Source organism: Archocentrus centrarchus, chromosome 3, assembly GCF_007364275.1.
Source record: "Archocentrus centrarchus isolate MPI-CPG fArcCen1 chromosome 3, fArcCen1, whole genome shotgun sequence".
Classification (NCBI taxonomy): Eukaryota; Metazoa; Chordata; class Actinopteri; order Cichliformes; family Cichlidae; genus Archocentrus; species Archocentrus centrarchus.
Genome location: NC_044348.1, coordinates 8,575,584 through 8,592,988, shown reverse-complemented (window position 1 = coordinate 8,592,988; position 17,405 = coordinate 8,575,584). Strand labels below are relative to the sequence as shown.

At 40.2% G+C, this 17,405-nt stretch overlaps 1 protein-coding gene across 3 annotated transcripts; it reads right to left on the bottom strand.

The window, feature by feature from the left end:
• Positions 1 to 1,276: 1,276 nt before the first annotated feature.
• On the bottom strand, positions 1,277 to 17,405 carry phka2 (phosphorylase kinase, alpha 2 (liver)). 3 transcript variants are annotated; one of them, XM_030726140.1, is made up of 32 exons: positions 17,124 to 17,405; positions 16,925 to 17,014; positions 15,327 to 15,485; positions 14,322 to 14,369; positions 13,910 to 14,078; positions 13,668 to 13,750; positions 13,289 to 13,369; positions 13,093 to 13,191; positions 12,785 to 12,931; positions 12,627 to 12,680; positions 12,327 to 12,449; positions 12,120 to 12,215; positions 10,972 to 11,079; positions 10,627 to 10,705; positions 10,268 to 10,402; positions 10,042 to 10,151; positions 9,796 to 9,940; positions 8,907 to 8,985; positions 8,638 to 8,786; positions 8,375 to 8,545; positions 6,925 to 7,034; positions 6,688 to 6,824; positions 6,432 to 6,594; positions 6,054 to 6,133; positions 5,866 to 5,944; positions 5,652 to 5,781; positions 5,446 to 5,547; positions 4,856 to 4,974; positions 4,599 to 4,622; positions 2,610 to 2,843; positions 2,327 to 2,527; positions 1,277 to 2,242 (listed from the first exon to the last, which is right to left on the bottom strand). In XM_030726140.1, exons 2-32 carry the CDS (start codon positions 17,000 to 17,002, stop codon positions 2,069 to 2,071), a joined length of 3,666 nt encoding a protein of 1,221 aa, XP_030582000.1. In that variant the 5' UTR covers positions 17,003 to 17,014; positions 17,124 to 17,405; the 3' UTR covers positions 1,277 to 2,068. The 3 variants fall into 3 exon arrangements, 2 of the variants coding, with proteins under 2 accessions (XP_030582000.1, XP_030581999.1); XM_030726139.1 differs by lacking the exon at positions 4,599 to 4,622 and adding an exon at positions 4,046 to 4,099; XR_004019753.1 differs by lacking the exons at positions 1,277 to 2,242; positions 2,327 to 2,527; positions 4,599 to 4,622 and adding an exon at positions 4,046 to 4,180 and having other exon boundaries at positions 2,748 to 2,843.

Below are 17,405 nucleotides of genomic sequence, written 5' to 3'. Positions count from 1 at the left end.
CCATATTATTATTATCATTTCAGCCATCCATTTTCTTTCGCGTATTCATTTCAGTGTTCAGTTTATTTACATACTGTAGTGCCAAATCACAACAGTCGCCTCAAGGTGCTTTATGTTATAAGGTAAATACCCTACAATAATACAGAGAATACCACTCTTTTATGATACTCCAACAAAGCCTTTGAATTCAGAGGTGAGGCCTTTCTGCTGTATTTAATCCATTAACTGTGTTATGGTGGTTCTTAGTTATTTTTGGTTTTTGTTGATTTGTTCGGTGAGATTAGCTTACACAGTTAAGCTGTCAGTTTTCTGTCTTTCTGCTGCAGGAAAAAAAAAAAAAAAAGAATATACACCCATTGGTAGTCTGTGCCAAGGAAGTTATCTGACTTTTGTACTAAATTAACTAACACATTGAAGTCCTTTCTGTGAAATAGGAATATGAACAGTACCAGGCAAAAGTTTGGGCACACCTTCCCATTCAATGTGTTTTTTTCCTACATTGTAAATTAATACTGAAGTCATCCAGACTATGAAGGAACACATAAGGAATAATGTAGTAAAGTTACAAGTGTTAAACAAAAATATGTTTTTCATTTTAGATTCTTCAAAGTAGGCACCTTTTGCGTTGATTACAACTTTGCACACTCTTGGCATTCTCTCAGTCAGCTTCATGAGGTAATCGCCTGAAATGATTTTCCAACAGACTTGAAGGAGTTCCCAGAGGTGCTGAGCACTTGTTGGCTGCTTTGCCTTCACTCCGCGGTCCAACTCATCCCAAACCATCTCAACTGTGTTTAGATCAGGTGATTGTGGAGTCCAGGTCATCTGATGCAACACTCCAGCACCCTTTTTCTTGGTCAAACAGCCCTTAAGTTGCCTGGGTTTGTGGTCATTGTCCTGTTGACGAACAAATGATGGTTCCACTAAGAGCAGAACAGATGGGATGGCACGTTGCCGCAGAATGCTGTGGTAGCCATGCTGGTTAAGTGTGCCTTGGATTTTGAATAAATCTCCAACAGCGTCACCAGCAAAGCACCCCCATACCACCACACTTCCTCCTCCATACTTAATGGTGGGAACTACACACGTAGAAACCATCCACTCACCTTTTCTGCATCTTCCAAATGTATGTCTTCATAGTTTAGATAACTTTAGTATTAATCAATGCAGACAATTTTAAATAATAAAAAAAAACACTGAATTAGAAGGTGCATCCAAACTTTTGACTGATACTGTATGTACATGTAAAAAAATTTTTTTAAAAATCACATGAAAGTTGATTATTTCTTCTTTTATTTCACACTAAATGAACAAACGTTTAGTATGTTGAGGTAAAGTTGACTGGACATATCCGTAGCATGACCCCGGGGTAGGATTGATTTGCAGATAGACGGACTGATTTTCATTCATTACACAAACCACACAACACAGATAAAGCAACAAAAAAAACCTCCAAACAGAATAATGTTAGCATTAAAACGTGACACAAAATTATTAAGAACCTGGAAACTATGACAGTTCAAAATATAAAATAATTGTGCTGTTGTGCATGTGGTCACGTGGGTGAAAAGCTAAGTTGTAAATTTTACTTTTTCCACATATGTGGGAAATTGTATCAGTAATTACAGCAGAGCAATAAATTATCATGTTAATACATAAAAATAAATAATAAATGGTTTTGATTTGAGAGGAATAAGTAGTGCACATATAATCAAAGATATTTACTCTGTTAAATGCTGGACCTTAATAGAACTGTAACATATGATAAATTATAAGACAGACAACTGTTTGTGTAAGATTTTAAGTATCATAAACATACATCTGAGCAGCATGGTCACATAATAAATAAGTTCACGGTCTAGACTCACAAAGACAAAATAAATTTAAATACAGAGGTTTGCACTGGCAGCTAAGGCTATGATGTTACATCAGTTTATGAGAGCCACACAGTTTATTAAAGAATATACATACAAGCACCACATGAACTGTATGAGGTTATGAGTAGTTTTATGAAACATGCCTCTTCAGGTGTTTAGACTCTGTTAGTAAAACACACCAGTCTGCCTATTCACTGCATTAGGCAGCTGGAACTTGGCAGGAAGTCCTGGACATAAGTGACTGCCGCTTTGGAGAGATAGGTCATGGTGCCATAGCTACCACTAGGAGCGCTGTCATAGAAAAAGTTGCAGATTCCGGTTGCTGGGTCCTTCTCAAGGAAATACTCACTGGCGCCGTGGGATTTCTAAAGACGAAGAGGTAAAGGAGTGAAGCCCAGTGAGCAAACACTTGAACATCCTGCCACACAAAAACGTATCTCTAGTAGTACCTGGTCACTGAGGAAAAGGTCATTGGCCAAATGCAAGACGCGATCCACGAGGATGATGCCGCCGATGTTGTCCACGTCTACGTCAGATATCAAACCCAGAACCATCACAGTCTCCACTAGCAGCTGCCGGTACTCTGGCTGAGGGACGTGGTTCAGGACAGATTCAACCTGCACTGCAAACTTAATCTCTCCTGCTGTCATCTACACAGAAAACACAGAACTGAAACACATATTCAAGTACACATACACACACAGGAAGTCCAGCAGGTCTGCGAGTGTCTACCTCTCTTGTGGTAGAAGAGGGCAGCACATATCCGTCGATGGACAGGCCATGGCACTTCTGCAGGATCTTCCAGACCTTTTGGTAGAAACCCATAGGTACTCTGTTGATAGCGCCATCTAGCCTGCGTCTCCTCAGCCACTGGCCTTGCCTCTCCTCCCAGTGCAGCTGGCCATCTCCTGGACCAGTGCCCACTGGGGACAGCATTCCACTGGGGGTGGAAGGGCTGCTGCAACGCTGTGATGAGCCAAAAGGAAGAGACTATTAAAACACATTTAATGGAGCACTGTACTCATTTTCAACCTTGTCTCCATGCACTTAAAATGTATTTATGTACACTATAATATTTGGCAAGAGTACAGTTTTTAATAACACCACTTTGCTTCTCCACTAGCACCATGCTATTTGAGCTTACTTCCAATTCAAGTTGCAAAAAACTGCACCTTCCCCCATTTGTGTCGGTTTCATGACTAATGATATTTATAGTGTACTAGCAATAGCACATTTAGCATCAATTGCATGTAAATAAGGTTGAAATATTGTACCATTTGTTTTTCTGCCTCTCACACCAAAGCGCACACGCGCGCACACACACACACACACACACAAAATGATAAGTTGAAGTGTGATAAGAAGAATCACTTTCTGTCATGCTTATCGTGCAGTCATTCATGCATTCCGAGGACTTGAGTATTTACATTGAAGGAGAAGGCTGCTATCGCTGCATATTTTAGTGTTATTGATAAAATTACTAATTAGTGCTGTAGCATCTGTAGTAACAGCCTGATGTAGCTTGTGCCTTCACAAATGATTTTCCAAAGACAAAAGAATCTGTATACTGTTGCAGCAGCTGCTGCATTGCTTCGTTATGATAAACACACCCAGGGTTATTTTTGTCAAGCTATTATAAATATGGACACGTGTCAGAGCCACAGAGATTTATGACCACAAGCTATCCCAGACTTTGACTACACAGCAGAGCCCAAGTTAGATAGATAGATACATTCATGGCCAATATTGGCCTATCACATATCAGTACGAGCCTATAAGTTGCCCAATATGAGCTAATATAAAAACTTTTTTTTAACTAAACATAATAGAAACAATTGGAATCTTAATATGTATTGTTTCATTACTTAGAGTTATCAATTGGGATCTAATGCACAATACTTGTTAGTGGAGTACATTTGTGATTGTGTTCTGGTTAGAACAATTGTTAACAATAACTGTAATAACAACAATAGATTACAAAATAACAGCATCCTTATCCTTAAATAAGAAACGCCACATGTAGGCTGTGTCTATGTATCTACATAAAACATGAAATCTGAATGGAAAATGCTTTGAGCAGGACTTTGCTTTATGTACACCTACATCCTATGACAACATTAGAGAGAACAAATAAGCTCATATGAAGCAGGTGAGGTGAAATGGTTTACCGTAGAGCGAGGAGATGTAACATTGCTACTCAAGGAAAAACCGCCACTGAAGATCTACACATGGATATGGATGACAGATGGCAGAGAACAGTTTGAGATGGTTCACATGGTTGTCACGCTGCAAATATGAAGGTGCTGCAGCCACAGAGAGCAAGAATATGGGTAAAAACTACAATACAACTGCAAAAAACAACACGTGAGAGAGGCTGCTGTACAGGGCTGATCACAACAGAAACTCTATAACTAACAAACCATGCCACTCCATGACCAAATGATATATAACAAGATGAGTTATGAGGGCGGGCTACTAAAAAAACAGCTTATTGCACGTCTGGATTGGTTCATCAAACTGCAGGAAAGTTATTTTAAATGAAAGTCTTCTACAAAAAGGCATGTTCTCCTACTGATGTGATGGAAATAGAGTCACTCCAGCTATGGCGGGCGTTCCTGTTAACAGGCAGCGAGTGGTTTATGGGCACAATTTAAACTGATTTAGTCACTTAGACCAAGGTTAGAAAAAGTCACATGCTAGATATCATCAAAGCCAACCCACACTGACAGGGCGAGAGTCATCCAGCTGTAAAAAAGAAGAACAATGTTATTTATTATATTCATAGATAGATAGATAGATAGATAGATAGATAGATAGATAGATAGATAGATAGATAGATAGATAGATAGATAGATAGATAGATAGATAGATAGATAGATAGATAGATAGATAGATAGATAGATAGATAGATAGATAGATAGATGGATGAAAAAAGGCACATGAAGCTTATAATGATATGCCCTGGCTATTATTCCCACCTGTTTTATCTCACTCTTTAGCTTGTGTATTCCTGTGCGTTCAGTCTTTGTAGCTCCTGTGTGACCTAGTTCATGGATGGAGATGGCAGGACTAGTGGCTGCAGACTGGATCGGGCGCACTGATGAAACAAAACTGAGTCAAAAACAAGCCATAAAAGTGATATTTGGTAGCATGGTTCCAGATCTCTAAATCTTGCTCCTTTTAAACTGAAGTATCAAACTCGCAGAATAATTTTTTTAAAAAATCAACAGAAGGTCATGTATTCATCTATTTAGATCTCGTATCGGGACTGTTTAAGGGAAAGTTGAATATATATTTTCCTGATTAATCACTTTAAACGTCGAGCTATAAGTTCATGATTTGGCCTATAACAGACAGACTCTGTGTCAGAGCAAAAGAAAATGTGACCATGATTTTTACAGCTGCTCCAAAGAACAAATCAAAATCGTGACCTGATGGTGACACTAGAGTTATAGTTATCAGCAGCAATCCATTAAATGGTTGTCAAGATATTTTACTAGTAGTCCGGACTTTGCTATCACTAGGTCAATGATACTAAAATCAGTGCAAAGGGAACAACAAAACTCACTGCTTCTCTCCACCCCAAATTCTTTGCCACTCAGGATGTGATGCAGCAGGTTCTTCATGCCAAATGGACTCAGGCTCATCAAACTCTCCGATGCCTCCTCCCCTACAAAGACATTACATGGTTTTCATATTGCACACTGTACAGACTTGATTAATTTGTTTATCAGTTATGTGTGCATGTGTGTATTTATTAGTTTTTTTTTCTACCAGAACAGTGCAGGCTGCGAGCCAGCTCAGTGGCCATCACTTGCATGATGAGTCCTATCCTGAGTCTGAGCATGTCCCCAAACAGAGCAGGCTGGGAGCGCACATACATGGCTAGATAGACCATGATCTCCTACATGACAAACACACACAGTTTAAAGCTGTAAGATCAGCGTGTGAAAGAGTCATCAGGAAGTCCAAACACTGACAGATTTACCTGAGTGAGCACAGCTACACTGATGTCCTGCCCGCTGGCTTCATAGATGAGGTTGTTTAACTCCTCAGGAGGAAGTGGGCTGAAAAGAATCATGGAGGATGCTTCAGATTATTACTCATTCAGAAAATTTTTAAAGTAAGCTGAAAATTTCTTCAGCCGCACTGTTTTTTACTGCAATAATGGCTTACACTGTGATGACTCGTTCCCTGGGTTCAGGAGGTAGACCTACAGTCAGCTGCTTGTGATGTGAAATCAGATCTGTGCAGGCCTGATGAAAAGACAAACACAGGTGGAATGAATTATTAATTATCAGTTATAGCTACTGTTCAAAACACACCTGTTAGGAACCCCCTAAGCATGAGTGAGTGGCTGTAGCATTTTGTGATTATATTCAAGAGTGATTATATAAGTCTACATGAATTGTGGTATCTGTTTTTAAGGTCATATTATGGCTGCACATGAAATGGTATCAAGCTCATAATTTCGGCTGCAAGTTGCAGACACAGTTAGTTTAAAATAACCTGTAACTAGGTGCTGAGCCACCTTTATTTTACTAAGACACTGACCTCAGCGAGGACCTCCACCCTCTTGCGCAGTATTCCAGAGATGTACCTAATGAGCCCCCACTCTTTGCAGGCTCCGGCTTCTACGTACAGCTCCTCCAGTAGTGACTGCACGCTGACCCCACCCTGTCCAGGACCTGACAGCTCCACCAGCCAATCAGCTCCTCTGATCAACAGAACAAAGACACAGGACAGACAATTACACAAAGCAGCATTTTTCACTTACAAGTTTGTTCAACTTTTGTCCCTATGACCATACTTCATAACGTAGAGAATGTAGAGGATGTCAGCCTGGTCCTGGAGAGTTGGGCATTCTTTTAGTTGGCTCACCAATGCCGGAAAGTCTGTGTTGCCCTGAGAGTCTCGAGGCAGGTGAAGATCAGCAGCAGAGTGTGGCTAGTAAGGGATCAGTGTCACTGTCAGATAAATACACCCATAGCAATACTGAAGCTGTGAGAGAAATACGTTTGCTGGTGGAAGGATATGCTGTGTCTACCTTGTGCTGTTTCACATGTGGGCCGTGCTGAGGATGAGGAACATCAAGAAGGTTGAGAGATTTGCGATGTTTGCTCTTGACGGGAGTCACAGGCAGATACATGGAAGACTCTGAAAATATGCATAATTAAAAGAGTGTATTAAAAAGTGAGTCTATGCTGATTTCCTCTATTGTCAGGGTCCCTGGGGGGTTTGGACCCAGGGCTTTGAGTTGTGTGGGTTATGATTTGGTTTTGGTTTTGAGAAGTGATTTATATTCATGATTTTCTGTTGAGTGTTTGTATTTCCTGGTGCTCATGAGTTTCATTATCCTCTGATACCTGGCATTGGTTCCTTATACATTTTGTTATTTGGTCTATAGCCCTTTGTTTATAGATTACTTTTGGTTTATTAACTCCCTGTGTATTCCTGCATTCCTTGTGTTTCCGTGTCTGGTTTGTCTTCATCTCTGTGCTTTCTCTTTTATCCTTGTGTGTTAACTTAGTAGTATTGCCTCTCTGTTTAGTTCTTTGTTCTTGATAATTTGTTAAGTTTCTCTCTGTGTTTTGTATGTATATTCTTAGGTCTTCTTATTTTAGGTTACCTGGGTTCTGTTCTTGTTGGCATTTGGGTCGTCTTAGATTTGTTTCTCTTTCCATTGTTATCTTTTGTCTGTTTGTATGATTGTGTATGTTTTTCCCTGAGAGAACCAGCAATAACACTGCATTTAAGTTCAATTTTTGTCTTCTGAGTCCTGCACTGGGGCCCTAATCCTTCCTGCCACACAGCGGCTTCATATCACATATTTTTAGATAGTTTTTTTTTTAATATACTGGCAGCTTATTACATAAGAATCAATACCTTTTAGGATCTTTGCTTTACAACCACATTGATATCAAAATATCTTCAATGTCAGTGGCACGTCTATGATACTGTCATAGACTGCATATAAAAAATGTGCCATAAGTACCGTAAGTGCCATAAACCTGCAGTCTTTCTGGCCAGCAGGGTGTGGAAGAACAGTTATATTGACTGTAAAGACATTTATAATAAAATGACCCTACTTCTTACCTAACGTGTGACCTCAGCAAACATTTTTTGATGATATTTTGCTCTTGATTGCTAGTTTCTAGCCTTATTTAATACCACATGATTTTAATTTTGTAATTATGGTCTCTTAGAGCAAAACAGCCCGGTATGCTTTAGGACTTGGCTACTTTGTGATTGACATGTTGCTACTATTTCAACGTGTGCTCTCAGTTTCTTAGCCACACCCACGCCTCACATTTTGACGCCTTGTCTCAAATAACTAAAACAACCAAAATCAAGATGAGGTTTCACAAACCAATTGGTGACACCATGATGACCACATCCATCTTTGAGATGCACCCTATGACAATTGTATCTGTACTAGAATCAAAAATTTAAAAGCACCCCTGTTTTATTCTGGCTTACAGTCTTAAGAAACTCACTGGGAACGTTCAGGCCCTGGACCTGCGCCATAAAAGACAGGATGTCTCTTGTGGTGTGTTCTGGACTGAAGACATGGTGCTGCCCCCTTTTGATGGGAGGAAGATGGCTCTTGGTAGCGGTGCTGTGAAGGAGCTGGGTGAGGTACTGGTCAAATATGTCTTCTGAGTCCTCTAGAGTTAAATATAATTGCACCAGATTTAAATACAGGATAAATTAATCGAGCAAATCATACGCTGCACACTCTTGGCCCATAAGTAATTACCCAAGGGACCGCAGGTGTTATATTCCTCTCCATATCCGTCACTATCTCCTTCATCCTCAACTAAGATGTCATCATTCTCTTCATCCAGGAAGCTGAGACGAGTGTGAAACGAAGTGGTCTGCACACTGGAGACATCTGACATCTGGACCCTGTAGTGGTCAACCAAAGTACTCAGACACAAACTTGTGTAAAAAAATAAATAAATGAATAAAAATTCTAATCACAAAATTCACATAATCTGTTGCTTTGTGTTATAGATGGAAACAAACCTCGCTCCAGCAAAATAGCCATCTTGTAGTTTCCTTAGAGTTGATAGGATACATGAATCAATTGTCTCTCCATCTTCATCTAGACAGAAAAGTTAAATAAATGTTGTAAATCAGAGTGAAGTCCTTTGACAGAATGGCATCAGGTGCTCAGCTCAGCTACTCCATGCACACATATATTAAATGAAACTGAGACTGACTGACAAAGCCGGCAGTTACACAACTTCTAATTCTCAGACACATATTTGACCAGGTTTTTCATGATTCCACATGCTGCGCCTAAGGGACCAACATGGCTGCGCACGGTTCCCATGAAGAGCTTTGCATATACTTGTTTACATGCTGCAGCTCTGTACTGTCCCCAGGGAATACCGTCAAAAATATGTGGAACTTCCTGTCTGTGGCCTATTCTTGTTTGTGCTGTTGTTGGCCCTAAAGTCATCAAACACAAAGAACTTCTTTGTAGTGAAGAGAAACCGAGTGTTAAAAACAATGAAAACTGTCCACTGCAGCCACTGTGTCTGCCTCTCATGCTGCCTTTTTGAGCTCTGATGGGTTTTTTTGCACTTCTCCCCTTCGTGGCAAACTCCACTGGACACAGCTTATGGGCCAGAAAAATGAAGCCAATGTAGACCTGCATTCTATTTGAAGGCCACCAGACGGCGATAGCTTTGGTTGCAAAATGACTTCCAGTTGTCTCTTGCCCTCTGTAAATACCTTCCTGCTGAGTTTATGGGCTCATCCATTCATTTTGGGTCTTTTGTAGTGTCAGTGGGTCTGATCCATACAAATAGCATCTTCTTAGAACAGCTAAAAAACACTCAGTAAACTATTAAGTATATTAAACAGAACAGTTACAGATTGATGTGCTTTGGATGTATAGTCTTAGTACCCAGCATGCTGCGGGTGATCGGGAACATGAGTGTGGGCCGTCCTGTCATCCTCCAACAAGAAGAGAGATAGGCCAGCTCTGTCCGTAACATCTCCACAATCATCTGGTTGTCCAGGGCCAGGTAGAAATGGTGCTGATCCAGAAACTGAACAAGATGGGCCAAGCAGAAAGAAATTCAAATATTAATCATTTGATCGTCATTAATGTTAACATGGTTATGTAGAGCACAGTGTATCCTGGTTTCACCTGAGGGGTGAACACGTAAGAGCGATTTCTGATCTCGTAGAATTTTGATGTTCCCAGGACACCAATGTGTCTGTATGGCCGCCCACTCAAATTCAGCTTCTTGCAGTTCCCTGTGGCAGTGACACCAGTGTTACTCAAATTTTTTTTTTTTTTTTTTTTTTTTTTTTTTTGTTTACACAAAAAAGACACAAACAGTTGTACACTAAGGAAAGGAGTGCTTGCTTACCCAGTCTGACATAGACATGGCTCAGGATGCGAGCAGGCAGGACCCTGATAGGCAGAACTTCTGACATCGCCTGTACCTCGATCCCCAGATCTCTTAACAACTCCTTGATCTCCTCTGACTCTGCTAGAACACAAACTGAAAAAAAAAAACAGATATCTTACAAACTAAACAATAAAGGCACAGTGAAAAAAGCTCAACACTTACACCCTCCTTCAGTTTTATTGGGTTTTTTAAGGCCTCACAGAGGCCTTAACCACAGGATTATAAATTAAAAATGTTACATGTCTTCTGCCTTACTTAATGTACCAGACTTTCACTTTCAGCTCATTTTAATTGTTTTCTACAAACTAATCACCAACCTTGTACCACAACATCTGGCTTGAAGTCTGTAGAGAATCTCCTGTTGAGCGGATCTATCTCTCCCGGTGCTAAAAAACCCTTAATCCGGAAAGAAAAAGCAAGATGAAGCAGGGGATTAATTACATGTTTTCTGTGTCTATATTTATAAAAGGTAATGTGGTTTTTATGGATTTACTGTAGCATCTAATAGCAATGGTCTCATCCTCATAACTTACAATACAAATACTGCATCATTCCTAATCTGTGCAGCAAGATTATCTGTGACAGACACAGTAATAACAAACAGCTGCCAAGTGTTGAGAGCTAATATTTAAGGTGGTGTATAACTTAGGACCTGTCATTACCTCAGCCAGAAGACAGCCCAAGATGTAGAGTGACTGTCCCCACATGTGTGGCAGCTGCCCCATGGCCACCCTGTCCACTGAGTGAGGACTGCTATACTCTTCATCCACCTGCAAGAGGCACAGATTTGTGGTAGTCTGTTAAACAGATAAATACATTAAAAACAGTGATTTTTAGTCTATTCCAAATGGACTTAAAATGTAGTGGTAACATGCATAAATAACCCTTAGCCCTTAAATAAATAGATGAACTAGACCAAAAATATAGTTATGGCTCTAGCAGGGCCTGCTGTGACTTTCTGACCCACTCCAGCATTAGGTGCCACCTCTTTTGTACAGCTGACTCAACTCAGCAATTGAGCTGGTGTACTTAAGGCCAGTGAGGGCTTCAGTGCCAGAAATTGCCAGAGTGCCTTTGTGAAACAGCTTGTGAGCTGTGTCTGTTGCAGCTGCTTACTCCTGTTCTGTGGAGAGGAGGGTGTTTTTGTGATTGAGGCCTTTTACCTTATGTTGTTGGCTTAGCAACTAACTCGTGTGTTGTGTTTTTACTTTCTTTTGAAGGTGATTACAACCTGTCCGTCTCTTTTTGTTAAACAATTAATAAAAATCTTTTATTTCAACAGTTTTGACTTCATGTCTCCTTTTGTCAACCTGGATACTTCTGTTACTTCCCCATAACCCCCTGGATTCTTTTGGGGGTTTTGTCATATCCTGGACAAGCCCCCTTTTTTTTAGGTTCCCCTAAATATATAGAATATAGATGACAAGCAGGGCAAAGAATATTAACCTCAGCATATGCATATTATTCTTAAAATGACAATGCTACTATGCTGTCATGTTTGGCTAATTAGCAAATGTTAGCATGCTAACATTTTGCATAATATTATGTCTTGTCAGACCATGCCACAATTATGTAACCCTTATCATGAATACACGTGTATATGACTCTCAAAATGAGGGACTATGTTTATAAATGGCTGTAGTTCCTAAATAGTTAATGCAATGCTTTTGTTAAACACCTAAAGTTAAAGCTCTAAGTCTGCACTTCAATCACATATTGATTTTGTAATTTAACCCATACCCCAAAAAGGACCATTGTCTAAAAACCTGGACCTAACTGTATGTTGTGCTCTCTGTGAAGCTGGGAATACCTTGTCAGGAGGAACAGAATAAAGTTCAGGCACCAACTTAATGCCATTCTTCCCTCTGATTAAAACACCCTCCAGTGCCTCACGGTACTCTTGCACCTGTACAAAAGCACATTTGTTTATTGTTCTAAAAGCACTATCCAAAGTCATTCCATGACTGTGTGAGTACAGCAGGAAGTGCATATGAATCAGTGTACATGGTTTCATTACCTGAACTTGATCACTAAAAAAAATACCATCCAGGATGAGGTAAGTCCAGAATACAGGCCACTCACACTCAATATTTTCAAATAGCTTGAGCTCAGCAGGATCGTAGTGCAGCCGAGATGGATCCTAGTGAGAAAGATCAAGAGCTTAAACATGTTTTCCTGCAAAAACAACAATAAACATGTATATCATTCACTAAAAAAAGAGCACCTCCTCCCTGAATTCACTGATTCATTTTCATTATTGAGTTACAATATTATAGCACTTATACACCCCATGAACCTTAATACTAGAATATATCACCTCTTTAGGACAACAATATCCATCCCTGATAAAGCGACAGCAGCCATAGCGACCCTGAAATAAACCAAAGAGGACAATATAAAAGTGAAGCTTAAAATACTGAACTGTATACTTTTTTCTGTGCAGAGCTGTCCAGCTTGCTTATCCACTGACTTCACCTGTAGTTTGCTTATGATCTCCGACTTTGTTACAGCCACCAGGTCAGCATCCTCCACAGCAAACGCAGGGAAAGAAATGACGGACAGAAGACCGGCATCTATCTCCTTTGAAGTGGAAGCTCTTGGCAGCATGGAGCACAGGATGGACTGAAGGAAAAAACATACACACACACACACACACGCACGCACACACACACACACACACACACACACACACACACACACACACACACACACACACACGCTAAGCAAAAGAAAGACAAACAGAGGTGATGCTAACATAGCTAAAGGCTAATTCAAAATGTTACCTGACAGTGTTCAACTTCATCAGGCAGGACATGGATGACTGACTTCGGCCCACCGTGAGCACCAAACAGATCCAGCTCATCTATAGCCTCAAGCGCTGCCTGCAACATTATGCCCAGATAAATCCATACCTCCATGAATGCACAGTGCAGTATATCATAAATGCTAATATTATTAAATAACACATAGTTTTTGTACCTTTGCCATTCCTACAGAGCTGGCATTGAGCTCAGGGATGCCCTGGTTAGTCTTGTCACCTCGTTCCCACATCCCATAGTCCTGCAGAGGTCATGACATCATTTCTTTATAGCAATTCTCCAGTACTGAAACGCATCATGACATTTAAAAGTGTATTCCACTATTTTATCAGTGAACCATGAGAACAGATCCAGTAGAACCAACACCTGTGTCTACATTACCCAGAAATCAGTCTAAAATCCATAAGTGTTCTCAAATATCTGGATGTGTTACGGTAGAAGAGGCTAATGCAGACTTTGGAAGCAGCTTTTTTTCATTTTTCTTTTCATTTAACTACTACATTTAACACCTAAAGAAGACCTCTGAAAATATTACCCACCGCCACTTTGTAGGCAGCTTCTATGTAGAAGACCAAGTTCTGTATGAAGGCTACCTCATCCAAGTTTGAAATGATACGAAGACCTGCGTGATAACACAACAACTTATGTTCAGTGTTCAGTGGCTGTTTTAACAAAGGAAAATGCACAGAAACATGCTCTATAATAGTATGCTGTTACAACACAAAGGCAAAGAAAAGGCAAAATATTTAAAAAAAAAAAACAATGTGCATCGCTATTGTACCTGAGGCAGTCATCTGCGCCAGCATCAGCAGGTAAATCGAGGTGGCATCCACCTGGAGATGACCCCACTGATCATCCCCGACCACTGTGGCACAAGTGGGAGTATGGTATTTGGCATGCAAGCAATCCTTTGTACTCTGGGTGTGTTTGAACTTCTCCACCTTGGCAACCTGGAGACACATGACTTAATACTTGATGGGTTTTTTTTTGTCTAGGCTGGATGGGACCAAGAAGGAATCTACAGATAACACCTGAGCTTTGGCTAAGGCCGCAACCAACAATAATTAGTTTCTTGACTAGCTAATCATTTGGTCAATAACATGTCAAACATTTCACAGTCCAAAGTGATTTCATCAAGTGGTTTGTTTTGCTTGCCCAGCACTCCAATACTCAAACACACAGGTATATCTCACCTGTCTCATCATGCACTGGAGAAGCCCCTGCATCAGCTTCACAACATTCTGCCAACAAACCAAAACAGTTAAGTGCCTTTTTATGCTTGAATGATTCATAGGTCAGTGTTAACCAGCTTAACAAACAAACATTCATGTGAAAATGGTCAGGTACAAGGACTGGACTGAAAATGAGTGTAAAAGCAGCCAATGTCCAAAGAAAAACTGGAGAACTGTTGCTCAAAACTCAGTTTTAAAAAATGACAAGTCTGGCTCCTTGACAGCAAAATATAAAGTCATGACGGTTGGCTCAAGACTTTTGCACAGCACTGTATGTTATCAAGCAGTGTATCGAATTTATTAACTTAGACTTCTAAACACTGACCCAAAGATCAAGAGCTAAAAATGTACTTGATCTTTGTTTGTTCTGACAAAAATATGAATTGTGTGTTTTTCATATATATTACTGTACATAATTTCTATTAAATAATTCAATAAATCTCAACCAGAAACTATCAGTACTGGCCTAATTATAGATATTTTAACATCTCAGTCTATAATTAGGGGCACTCGGTGCATGCACTGTAGGTACTGTGTGCATGTCTGTATGTGTGTGTGTGTGTGTGTGTGTGTGTGTGTGTGTGTGTGTGTGTGTGTGTGTGTGTGTGTGTGTGTGTGTGTGTGTGTGAATTTATCCGTTGTTCTTTCTTAATCCTCTATTTTCCAAAGTCTATGCGTAATCTTCTTAAACAGTCATGATCTCAGTACTGACCAAAATAAATGTGATTCCTTTATATTCCCCCTGCACTTCAATACTTTATAATCAATTTAAGAATGAAATAATTACATCCTTTATGTTGCACTGATGTAATATTTTAGCTTAAGCGAAGCCCACATTCACCAAAAAGTTTCACCATGTTTTGCTATTCCAAAATGTTTAAACTCAGCATAACTGGAAGAATGTACAGGCACTCGTGTGCACGTTAATCCGCTCTTTCACATTCTCTCTTTATTTTGCAAACACACCTGCTCCAGTTCGTAAGCCTTGGCCTTGTCTTCATCGCGGTCCGCATTCTTCCGGTAGGCCATACCCAGCCCCCACACAGCCAGGACACTGTAAACATTATCCCTGACCCAGGCATCCTTCTTCTGTGCACTGGCAGGAAGAAGTCCTGTCACAGGGCTCTGAAACAAACACACATGCAACAGTTTCACTAATAGTAAAGACAGAGTTTTCTTTCACTGCCATAAAGATATCTTTCTGAGTTTCCGATGGAATAAAAATATGCTCAGATACTAAAAGAAATGTTGTAATAAAGTGATTAAAACATATTTAATCACTTTATTACTGTATATTAGTGAACTTGCATTGCTGCACATCTGTCTCTGCACTGATAGTTATCATTTGTATATGTATACTGCACTACAGGGCTCATGGACATTCCCGTATTTCTGCTTTTCTTTGTTTTCAGAGCACTGAGCCCTTGTACAACTTAGTATAGTTATTATAGTTTGTATAATTTACACAGCTACCTCCACTGTTTGTATTTATTGTGCGTCTTAAGCTGCTCGATCCCCTAATTTCCTTCAGGATTAATAAAGTACCTATCTATCTATCTATGAAGCAGATCTTGCTGGTTACAATTCATATGGAAATTGTTAAAAAGTATTAAAGCCCTGTCACTAGAAGTTAATGTGCGCCCAATAATAATACATCAGTTATAGTTTATACTTAGCCTTAGACATCATTGTGTCCCCCCTCCTCTGACACAAAACACACCCTGACATGTCAGCATATGCTAAGCATGTAAAGCTGAGACTGTTTTCTATCAACTGAGCACTGAGCAGACAGCTGTTGATGGTGCTTCAACGTGAGCTCAAGAGCCAGCAGATAAAAGTGCATAGCTTTCCAGTCCTCAGCCTGTTCCAGGGCCTGAACTTTGCCCACACTTTGTTTATTTCTGTGCAGCTCACATTGGCTGAACCCTAACCTATAAGGGCTACAGAGCATTTCCATACCTAACATATTTCTGAAGGAGAAATCAAGGATATCTGCTTACCTGAACTCCACTACGTTTTGGAGGTAGATATTGTACCTTTCACTCTACTAAAAGGCCTTGGTAAATGGGTAACCATCCTTTGTTTTAACAATAGCAGTAAACCTCAACATAAGCATAAAAGGCTTAAACAGTTGTGTTGTCCACATTATTCTCCAAGGAGTTTCCTTCAGATACTTTTAGGAGAATTAATAAGGCACATAAACTCCATAGTCTGCATTGTGGGTTTGGTTCCTTTAAAGGTTACATGGCTTATACATTCAGTGATCCTCTATTATCTATTATTCCTGAAAACAGTGAAGCTGTATATTTTCTACTGTAATGTTTACTTTAGTATGTAAGTACTTCATATTACAAACGTACGTTCTGCAACTTACGGGTAGTAACGCATGAATGATTATAATCAGAGCACGTAATGTACTTCATTTTGAATAAGTCCTTTTACATTAAGAACTTTAATTACTGCTTCATTCAAACGCACCTTAGTAATATTGTGCATACAAAGCCCTTACTGCCTATTCCTGCCTTTACTGCACTGCCTCGTCTCTGATGCATGTCTGGACTCACCTGATGGCACAGGATAGTCTCTTGGACCAGCCTGGCATAGCCGTCCAGGCGCACTCCAGAGTTACTGCGACTCCTCATCCTCTCTGATCACTGTACATACAACAACAGTGTAAGTTTAAAGCTCGGTTATTTGCCTCAATGTAAACGAGTCTTTAAACACGCCCGACTCTTGCTTAATAACTTAGGTATGCTATCTTACCAGGCAGCGACCCATCCTCTCCCAGTCCTGCTTCGCCGACTCGATCCCCGCAGAGGCTGCTCGGCTAGCGCTCGCTAGCCGAGTAGCATCCAGCTGATTTTTCTGTTTGTTTGTTTTTTTTTTTGTTTTTTGTTTTTGGACGATATCAACCTTTAACATTAAACGAGCAGCACGTATTCCCAGGGGCACACGTCCCGGTCAAAGTGCCTGATAAGAGGAGTCAGGGCTTGAAAACCAAGAGAGGGAGACCGGAAGGCAGAAACGTCTGCCAGCGACCGTACA

Bases quoted from the DNA above. Each gene is read 5' to 3' on its own strand.
- phka2 (XM_030726139.1), bottom strand. From the start codon at position 17,002: ATGAGGAGTCGCAGTAACTCTGGAGTGCGCCTGGACGGCTATGCCAGG. The intron at 10,706-10,971 runs GTAATGACAGGT...TTCCGGATTAAG, and splicing joins TGGGCTGTCTTCTGGCTGAG to GGTTTTTTAGCACCGGGAGA. The intron at 5,782-5,865 runs GTAAATCTGTCA...TTTGTCATGTAG, and splicing joins GTGTAGCTGTGCTCACTCAG to GAGATCATGGTCTATCTAGC.